General features: G+C 42.2%; 3 protein-coding genes and 1 long non-coding RNA gene across 7 annotated transcripts; 1 reads left to right on the plus strand and 3 right to left on the minus strand.

Annotated features, from left to right (window-relative positions):
* Positions 1-1428: 1428 nt before the first annotated feature.
* On the plus strand, positions 1429-5037 carry LOC6552097. Its single transcript, XM_001978831.3, has 3 exons — positions 1429-2586; positions 3122-3238; positions 3303-5037. The coding sequence occupies exons 1-3, from the start codon at positions 2000-2002 to the stop codon at positions 3928-3930; spliced, it is 1332 nt and encodes a 443-aa protein (XP_001978867.1). The 5' UTR covers positions 1429-1999; the 3' UTR covers positions 3931-5037.
* Positions 2873-3144, minus strand: LOC113563761. Its single transcript, XR_003407620.1, has 2 exons — positions 3104-3144; positions 2873-3012 (listed from the first exon to the last, which is right to left on the minus strand). It is a non-coding gene; the product is annotated as an uncharacterized LOC113563761 (long non-coding RNA).
* A 38-nt stretch (positions 5038-5075) lies between the features above and the next one.
* Positions 5076-6757, minus strand: LOC6552096 (Bardet-Biedl syndrome 5 protein homolog). 2 transcript variants are annotated; one of them, XM_001978830.3, is made up of 5 exons: positions 6555-6757; positions 6349-6497; positions 6093-6288; positions 5797-6034; positions 5076-5721 (listed from the first exon to the last, which is right to left on the minus strand). In XM_001978830.3, the coding sequence occupies exons 1-5, from the start codon at positions 6647-6649 to the stop codon at positions 5254-5256; spliced, it is 1146 nt and encodes a 381-aa protein (XP_001978866.1). In that variant the 5' UTR covers positions 6650-6757; the 3' UTR covers positions 5076-5253. The 2 variants fall into 2 exon arrangements, with proteins under 2 accessions (XP_001978866.1, XP_026832027.1); XM_026976226.1 differs by lacking the exon at positions 6555-6757 and having other exon boundaries at positions 6093-6291; positions 6349-6365.
* Positions 6758-6990: 233 nt separating this feature from the next.
* Positions 6991-9749, minus strand: LOC6552095 (mannose-1-phosphate guanyltransferase beta). 3 transcript variants are annotated; one of them, XM_026976227.1, is made up of 5 exons: positions 9651-9749; positions 9428-9586; positions 9073-9366; positions 8248-8782; positions 6991-7732 (listed from the first exon to the last, which is right to left on the minus strand). In XM_026976227.1, exons 3-5 carry the CDS (start codon positions 9244-9246, stop codon positions 7332-7334), a joined length of 1110 nt encoding a protein of 369 aa, XP_026832028.1. In that variant the 5' UTR covers positions 9247-9366; positions 9428-9586; positions 9651-9749; the 3' UTR covers positions 6991-7331. The 3 variants fall into 3 exon arrangements, with proteins under 3 accessions (XP_026832028.1, XP_026832029.1, XP_001978865.1); XM_026976228.1 differs by having other exon boundaries at positions 9428-9581; positions 9651-9717; XM_001978829.3 differs by having other exon boundaries at positions 9428-9733.
* Positions 9750-9976: the final 227 nt, after the last annotated feature.

The raw sequence follows: 9976 nt of genomic DNA on the forward strand, positions 1-9976 counted from the left end.
AGAGCGAAACACTTTTGCCACAGCATCTGTGGCCACTGAAGAGCATCGCATCCTGACCGTAGAAGGTGGCAATGGAAAATGTATTCGAAATTGCAAATTTTAAAGCCCATGCCAAGTTTTATTTTAATAAATAACATAAATAATAATAATAAAATAAGTTTAATTGCAAAAACATTAACTGGTTCTTAAAAAAACCTTTCAGATCCTTAAATGTCGAAACTTACAAATAATACATGAAGGACATCCAGCAAGGAACGTTTTTAAGGCTCTTAATTTTGTTTAATTTAATTTTTTCTTTCAACAGAAAAACTCAGCGCCGCATGCGCCGCTGCAATTATTTCGTTGCCATAAACCCAATACGGCGATGCTCCTATCTTCAATTTCTACCGCAAATGCCGCACAGTAGCAGAAAAGCAATTCGGCCATTCAATTTATATTTTAGTACAGGCTTTAACGTGCCCCACGAGGCAGTGGCAGCGATTTAAGCGGCTTTACTGCTTATAGTTTGTGCTAATTAAGTTAGTTCAGTGTTTTCCATGCCTTTCTCCGAGCTTTGGCTATAATATTTAATGATATTGTTCATCACAGGAGTATTTATTTACGTACGTCAACGGATACTAATCTTAAAATATGTACGCCTTTCTCCAAGCGCTAGCTATAATATTTATATGTATGTTTTGGATCATTACAAAAATCATAATATTTATTATTATTTATTAATATTTATTTTTTATTTTAATAATTTGCCTACGCTAACGGATATTAATCCTAAATCTATTTGAGACAATCAAAATATACACAATGAGTTTCAAAGGGAAACCTGTTTCATGTGATCCGGTGGAACTCTTTGGTAGAAGTGTTCCGGAATACTTCTATTGGAACACATGTAGAAGCGTTCCACGAAGCGGTTACAGACTTACACTGCTAACCACCTTAGTGCACTTTTACCAAAGACATGGAATAGATTATATTGGACTTTCCAATTTCGCTATGCGGAATACCTTTTTCAGGGCACATCTAGATTAATTCCGGGAAATGCAACTTGCAAGAGAACTGCTTCGGAGTTTCACGTAAGACAAGAAAAGTCACCATAGTGATGGAATATATTTCTTAAATGCTACTAACTCCGCCCTTAAAAAGTTCGCTTCGTTGTAATCTTGTTTGCAATAAGTAAAAGTAAAACTGTGCGATTTCTTCTACGTGTAGTGGAAACACAGTAGAATTAAAAGGTTGCCATTGAAATTGAATTTGAGTCGATTCCATTCGGTAAATTCAGCATGATTTCAGTTAAAAAATTGTATTTGCGAGCTTTCCCTCTATTATTTGAATTACAATTTTGCGGACAAAAGCTTTAATGAAAGTAATCGAAAGCACACATCTGTCGCATAAAACATAAGTAAACATTCATTTCGTTATTTTCCTAGCGCCCTCTGGTAACTCTAAAAATACAGGCACGCCTATCGATACCGCGACTGGCCCCACGTATCGAAACATCGATTGGCCACAGCTGCTTGTGAATGAAAAAAGCGTAAAATCTAATCGTAAAACAAATTCGCGAAAAAGCATTGCCGCCCGCCTGGCAGATTCACAGGCCCGAGGACCGATACACAAGCGGAGGAGCGAAGAGGCCAGGAGGCCCAAGCATAGCCAGCCAGGACAAAAACGAGTCGTTCGTCCTTTCCACCGGCACACAATGGAGCTACTATAGTGTGTGTGTGCGAGAGTGCGGGCGTGTGTGTGTGTGGTTGTAGTAGTGGGCGAGTGCGTGTAGTAGTAGTACGACGAGTGTTGTGGCGACGGGGAAAACAAAAAGAAATCTAGTTTTTGCTCGAGACTTCGGCTGGAAACCCGGCAGCGATGAGTGCGTAGATGTAAGGTGCGATCGCTGATGAGCCATCACCACTTCCCGGCGCTGGAGGCAGTGCATCCAACCGGAGAAGTTGAGGGACACTAGGCTAGCGGGACAGAAATACGGCCACATACCGATTCCGATCCCGTAATGCTGCTGGCCGCAGCCGGTCTGCCGGCCTACGACGCCGGAAAGCTGGCCAGCAATGCCGGATCCGGCTCCAGCAACGTGGGCTCCGGCGGAGTGGGAACGCCCACGGCAGCCGCATCGCGTCCCAGTGCCGCTAGTGCCCTGATGAAGACCCTGTCTGTGCGCTTGCATCGAGGAACCGAGTTCATTAAGGACACCGTTCAGAAGGCCCTGGTCATGTCTGCTCCTACGCCTGTGGCCCCAGCTACAGCTCCTGCGCCCAAGATTGTGGACCACAGCCTAAAGCGGAAGCTTAGCGGCGCTGGCGGTCTGATGGGCTGCAGCAGCATTGGCAGCACGACCTCATTTATCCCTGGCAGCTCGAGAAGCCACCACCATGCCCTGACCAGTCAGGTGTCTTCGTCACAGGTGCTTCCTTTGCCCAGTCAAGTGCCCACAGCCGCCTTTCTGCGCACATACACGGTAGCTCCCACGGCACTTCATCGATCCGCCGCCGCTCGCAAACGGAATCCCAGCACCGACAGTCTTCTTATGGACCTGTGTCTCTTTAAGCCCATTCGGCCCATGCCCATAACGCCAATTAAAATGTGAGTACTCTTCGATATTCGAATCCAAGAAGTTCCGTAGTATAAAATGTGCATTTTGCCACACCAAAGTTATACAAATAAATCTGAGGCGGGCAAGTCATCGGACTCACCAATAAGTAAACCAATTTCTCTACATATTCACCCCATTGACTTGATGGTTTTGGATTTTTGAGTTTTTGCAGACCTCTGGATTGTCCTAGTTAAGATTTGCTTGTTTACGATCTTGATTTATTTCGCATATCCAACAACATGGTTCATCTCTTGAGTGGTTTTTAGTCTGGACTGCTTAAGATTTGAGATTTAATCTTCTTTGTCAAAAAACTTGGCACTATCACTCTGTACGATCCTGATGCGTCCGTACTTTTTTAATTATATTTAAGTTTTAAACTAACATTTGCATACCGAGGCCAAGCCAAATCATTATACCTAAATGGTTATTCCGCCACATGTAATATATAAAAAAGATTATCAGAAATGACCGAAAATTACCGAGATTAAAACAAAACATTTTACTTACGTGTTGTATCGTTGATAGCCACAAATTCCGCGGCTTTGAAATGAAGAAACCAAAATTTGTACCAACTGCAAGTCCAGACAGCGAAGAAGATGAGGCAGACGAAGAAGATGAGGAGGTCCGCAAGCCAAAGCTCAGGTAAGTGTCCGGTCATTTGAATGTTAAAATGTACATATGTCTAATGAATGTTTTCTTCGCATAGCAACTTGACATTGCCAACAATGGAGGGCTCGGCCTTCGTTCCGATGCCCTATATAGAAACCACCAACACCGCTATTAACGCAACCACCACCACCACCAGGAGCAGATCCCGCTCCCTCAACACACACACCTCAGGCTCTGCAGAGGCCATTACAAAGCCAAAGCGTCGTCGTCGCGCTCCCATGCTCACGGCCAAAAGACGACGCAAGGCGCTGGATACGGAATTAACCACTTCAGCAGACGGAGGAACTGAAGACAAAGCTCCTGCCAAGCGCATAGTGCCGGCAGCACGTGGAGGATCCAAGCGCAGTCGTGGAGAATCGATAACGGCTTTTACGCCAGCGGATCCAATCAAATCGCCAGTAGCGATAAATACTCCGACCAAGCGCAAAGCATCTTCTAGAAGTGAAGCTACAAAACGTAGTCGAGTAGTTTCTGTGCAGAACGCCTCTGTTCTCACAGCGACATCCGCCACCTTAGCAGATTCAATCCGTAAAACCGCAACCAAGCGTAAGGCAGCTAATGAAAAGGCCGTCAAGCGCAGTCGAGGTTCCGCAGCATTGTCTGCGCGTCCTTCCCCGCCAATGACACGTCAGAGGGCTCGTCAGCAGATCTCCGCCAGCAAATAAGGTCCAAAAAACTTGGATGCTCGCTCATTGGAACGTGGGCCACTATGGCAAAGCTAGAAAAACAAAACAACACTGGGAAAGAGTCGCGTAAGAGATTCGCTAAGTTCTAAGTCTTTCGGTTCTAGTTACTGTTTATGTGTACGTATTACATATTTCATTTGAAGTAGGTGGAAATGTAAGATAAGCCATTAATAATGTAAAGTACATGTAGTTCAACTCGTTTTGTATTATTCGTGAGAAAGCATGAGTACTTGAGTTTCAACAAGCAACTTTAATTTGTTTGGGTACAGGTTTTACAGAATTCTGGCTTGGTCTTCAAGACTGATATAACAAAAAGCATCTTCTACGAATAAATATGATACAAAATGATATAAGAAAAACCAATTTTAGAAACCTATGTCTAACCCTCATCAAGCAAAAAGTATTAAATGTATAAAGAAACTAGTTAATTTAAGTCATTCCTGATAATAATGTTTCAACCAAAACTGTTTGTCAACATATTGATATGTTAGTTTTGACCCTTTTTTCCAATGAATGTACAAACAACTTTTTCGGTTCGTTTAATTTATGTGCTTGCCTTTGAGGCAGGTTAGTAAGAATGTATGGAAAGAACAAGATGATAAAAAACGCCACAACTACAATTAATTTTCCTACTTTAGTTAAGTTTGTTACAATTTATGGCTCAGAGACAAAGTAATCAATTCACACATACATGTATAAATACATACATGTAATTCTAACTTTATCTAAACATACGATCTATCTGTAAGAACAGCAATGACATAAAAATATTGAAAACTATATATAAAAAACATGCCGGTCGAATCAACTGTGTGTTGTGATATGAACTAATTTATAAATCAAAGCAAAAGACAAGCAAGACCCCTTTAAATTGAATTGCTTGACTCAGACAACACCGAAAAACTCAACCCCAATTTAAACCCTTTATATTATTAAGAAGTAGAGTTGGAAATTTAAATTTGCAGAACTCCAAAATGTTTAAAAATTCGCCCTTAAGTAAGGAGTATTTCAAGCGATTCCAAACGAAAGCAAAATTACTTAAACACACAGCGAGTTGTATGCGTCAATAAAATAACTACAAATTAATGCAATTGGTAATTTATTGTTTAAAAGATTTTATGGAACTGAACGTGTTACATCGGCTAACAGATACACCTGTCCTCCTCCTGGTTCATCAAAATTTATATGCCTACTCTCGATTTGCTCTTACTGAAATACTATCGCAATGGAATCGCAAGCCTAGTTATACTCGCTTGATTCATAATTTCTTATTTTATTGCAATGACAACGAATGAACTTTATTTATTCCATCGTTTCCATTTTGGTGGGCATAACGTTCCATAGGTCTTGTAATTTGTAGCCATCCCTAATTGGCTCCATGGCAAAGCCCAGTTCCTTGCAGTAAAGCGGATCTCTTTCACCCTGACTGGGGACCTTTCCCAAACAGCCCTCGGCGAGGTAGCTGTTGAGCTTGGTGTTGATCTCCCGCTCCTGCCGCTCGTCCAGCTCCTCAAAGTTATCCACCTCGAACTGGGGGGCTTGTGCAGCTTCCTCGGCGGCCGCTTCCAACCGCCGCCGGGCGTCTTGGGCATTGTAATTGATGCCAAAGTTGGCCTGCTCGCCATAAGTTGCGTGCAGCGAGCAGAGCTCCATGAACAACTCGTTTAGACGCTCGGCAGGATCGACGCGGAATCCGAGCACATATCCTCCTCCCGTTTCCGCTGTTTGGATTACCAGCGCAGGTCCGTACTTGGACTCCCGAACGCGAAGCTGTCGTGAGAAGTTGCATGTAAGTTAATAAGGAATTTTCAAAACTAGTATCGTTTCGCAGTCTAGATACATTACACTTTCAATTTGTAAATATGGCAAACTGATGTTGAAGGTCTCGTTGGCATCTGCAAACCACACCAGTCGAATATTGGTTACCACGAAGCTGCCCAGGTTTCCCTGATCGCTGGACAAATTCCACACACCCTGCACATGGCTAAAAACCTGTTCATCTGGTAGAATAACCAACTGACCCGCTTGAACGATGGCGCCGCGCAGTTTCAGGTCGCGGTAGAGATAAGTACGTTGATATAGGCTGAGAAAACATCAATTTAAACACATTTTTGTATTACACTGATCCCTATTTATCTCACTGATAGACATCAAACACGCTGGCGAAGATCGGCTGATCGCGACGCGACGTTTCCCCGGATACGTCGGTGAAAAGGAATTCAAAGCGGGTCTCATTGCTTATTGCCAGGATATAGAGCGCCTGACTGGCTATCCTTGCTTTGGAGTGCATATGAACTATCCGAGTGTTGGTGTTGCCAATCCGAGCATATCCAATGGCTTCTTAGGGAAATTCAATGTCAAGTTCATTGCAGGGTAACCAGAACTACTAGCACTTACATAGATTGTATTTCTTGTGGACCAGCGAGTGCCATATAATCCGCAAATTGGTTACTATCAGACGACCCGTGTCCCCCGGATTTCCTTTGCTGTCTTCGATGTGGTAAATGTAATCGAGTGCCCGTTCGCCGCTCCGCAGATTTTTGTGTCTGAAACGAATGTATCAATTGATGCTCCAAAAAACACTTGAATATCCGTTTACTTACAGTTGGGGTACATCAAATTTGACCTCCTTGTCCTCCCAGAGCAACTGCAGCTGGGGCTGTCGGTTTCCTTCGATCGGAGCTAGCGACTTCAACATTTTTCTAGACAGCTAACGGCTTTGCTTGGGTATTAATCCAAACGGTTGCTAGGTGACCTTTAGTCCAAAACTCAACCGCCAATCGAAAATCGAAGAACTCATCGAAGAGTAAGTAAATCGAATTAGCCAAGACAACATTGAGTCCAAAAAGCATTGATCATACTTTAACTAATTTTTAATGATTCAGATAACCGCTAACTTGGTCTTGAGAAAGTAAGTTTCAGAAGAACCTCTTTAACTTAATATAAAAGCAAATCATTAGGAAAAACATCAAAAAGTAGAAAAAGGCCAACTATATCTTAACTTGCCGTTTGCTTCCTGTTTTCAATAAAAGACCAATCTTTTCATTTTTTAAATAAGTATGTAATATATTTCACTAACGTATAGAATTTAGGAGTATAACTAATGCTTCGCGTATTAAAGTACAAAAACGTTCAAATGATTCGTTTACGCTTAGACTATAAGTCAGATTTTCCACCTTCGTCAGAGAAGGACAAAGAGTTATAGCTTATAAATAGTTAGCAACGCTAACTGCTGGAAATGTTTTTCATATTTTTCATAGTGTCAATATTGCAAATCGTAGGTGAGAGCATGAAAGCAAAAGGCACCTTTACACTTTATACTTTATACAAAACTGAACAAAAATAGATTGTATTTACACTTTATGAATTGGGTCACCGACTCACATTATGATCTGCGGTTCTGGAACACTGGCCGCAATGCTTTTATGGGGCAAGACTTGACCTCCATTAATGTAAAGCTCATCTTTCACGATTACATCCTCGCCTAGCACGGTGATGCCTTCGATGCGAACCCAACGGCCAACAGTAGAACGCCAACCGACGATGCAGGAGTCCAGCCACGAGTGTGAGTGAACGATGGCGCCTTTGAGGATGGTCGAGCGCTTAATGCAAACGCCATCCTCGATAACCACGTCCGGTCCAATGGTTACATTTGGCCCTATGCGACAACCCTCGCCAATCTTGGCCGTGGGATCCACCAACACGTTCCCCACCACGCCAGGGCCAGTGTACAGCTTGGGGGATTGCTTCTGGCGTAGCGAGCTTAGATAGAGACACATGCCTGAAATGAAATAGAATAGAATGCCGCAATAAGTAAGGCGATAAAGTTCTCAATCCCATTCAATGGCTTTCACTTTCAACACTCCAGTGAAATGAAATAAACATTTAAGAGGCAGACTAGTGCTGAGATAGTTCACATATTTGGTTTCAGTTACTTAGATCTTATGGAATTACAAGCGTACAAAGAGAAATAAGATTGCATCCCCAATATTAATTCGCGCAAAATGTTTTATCGTCACAGTACATGTATTCACCGAACCCATTAAACAATTCACCCTTATGCTCGGTTTCTCCTAGCGCCCACTATCAGCCTAATGAGCCTCACTTCATTTAAACAGAAATCGCTCTATCAAACATTTAGCTATAGTTTCAGGAAACTCAAAAATAGATAAAGCCCAAAGCCGGGTAGGTAAAAAGTCACAGCACAATTAACAACGACATCCGCGTTTGCTTTCAAAGCGATAAGACCAATTAGGCAATCTAGATTGAGCGAGCGAGGTATTCAGTCAGGCGTACCGGTTAGAAAGTCTTTTGGTTGTCCGATGTCCATCCAGAATCCAGTTAAATCCATTGCATACAACTCCTGTTGCTGCGCCATTGCAGGAAATACCTCCTTCTCTATTGATGTGGGCTTAACTTCGATCCGGTCAAGCACGGAAGGATTAAAGATGTAAATGCCAGCATTTATCTTATTGCTAACAAACTCTTGTGGCTTTTCAATAAAGTTGTTGATGCAGCCGTTCTCATCGTACAGCACAACTCCGTATTTTGATGGTTCTTCGACCTTAGTGACAACAATTGTGCCTTCTTTGCCGTGATTACGATGGAATTGCACTAGTTGCTTGAAAGGAAAATCGCAGATAACGTCAGAATTGAGTACGAAAAATGGCTCTGAACTGGCTGCTAAAATAGTTTTCGCTAGGGCTAGAGGTCCAGCTGTTCCCAGGGGTTCCGTCTCGTGGGAGAAGATCAATTCCACGCCCAGTTTTTTGGCTTCGACTTTTAGCTCCTTTTCCATTTGTTCGGCCCGATAGCTGACGGCTAAAATAACCTGCAAGGAAAAAGTATCCATCAATTTGGGCACATACAATCCATGATTTCAAAAAAAAAATAATAAGTAGACAAATTGAGTTGCTTTTAAGCGTATTATGTAACCGTCTTCCATAATTATGCCAAACGAAAACCATATGGTACAAGATTAACAGTTTTCACACATCCATACTAGTTTTAAATAACCTTTGTACAAATATGTAGTATGATTTGCCATATTTCCATTCAACTAAACAATGCGGCAGTTTTGGATTAATTTTTAAGCAGCGTTAGTCTAGAAACTGGGTATACCTGACAACATCCTGCATCGACGAGTGCCTCCAGTTGGTGGAGAAGAATCGGCTTATTGGCGAACTCCACCAGGGGCTTAGGCGTGCTAAGGGTCAGGGGTCGCAGCCGGGTCCCATAACCCCCGACCAGAATCAACGCCCTCGTCCCGTTTCCCACAGCTGGATTTCCACACATCTCTTCTCCACTTCCGTACCGTTCTCCGGTTTTTATCGTCCGTAAGCGAGCGACACGTCAGACCTCAAAGTTCTCGAGACTTTCTCTGCGCAACGAGATTCCGTTTCGGCGGACCAACAACTGCAATCGATGAAGGCGAGTGAGTAACTCAGTTTGTTTTGTTTAGTTTTAGTTTACTCACCTTGTTGCGCTATCTATGTACTTGTTGTTTTTTTTTTTTTTTTTTGTGATAAGAACCTCTGTGACTCTGGTTGGATGCACTTCCCTGTCCTGATTTTCACTTTCCTGTCTTGATTTTGAAAGCTGAAGATGGTCGTTTATGAGGCTTAGGATAACTGAACTAAAAAATGAACATTAAGTTTGTTCTTTTATTTTATTATTATTTGTTTTACAAGTAAACTAACCGCCCAGAAAAGTAAATAAAAACCGAGCTGGCAAAGTAGGGATGACACTATCGAAAGATGGCAATGACTACATTCGGTTCAGTGGGAGTCTGGGTCTGATAGCCGGAATCCACCGAACAATTTTCGCTTACTTAATTAAATTACTCCGTAATAACAGCATAATTGGTTATACATTAAAGTAAGTAATGTGTGTGAATAACACAATAGTATTATAGACAGTAAAACGATTTGTAATAAAAAAATGGCTTGTACGGTTTCAACGGCAATACCGTTTTGGGTATTCCCTGAATTATTAAAAATTTCACAAAGAATTTAAAAATTCCTAG

Source organism: Drosophila erecta, unplaced genomic scaffold (genome assembly GCF_003286155.1).
Source record: "Drosophila erecta strain 14021-0224.00,06,07 unplaced genomic scaffold, DereRS2 tig00000000-arrow-pilon, whole genome shotgun sequence".
NCBI lineage: Eukaryota > Metazoa > Arthropoda > Insecta > Diptera > Drosophilidae > Drosophila > Drosophila erecta.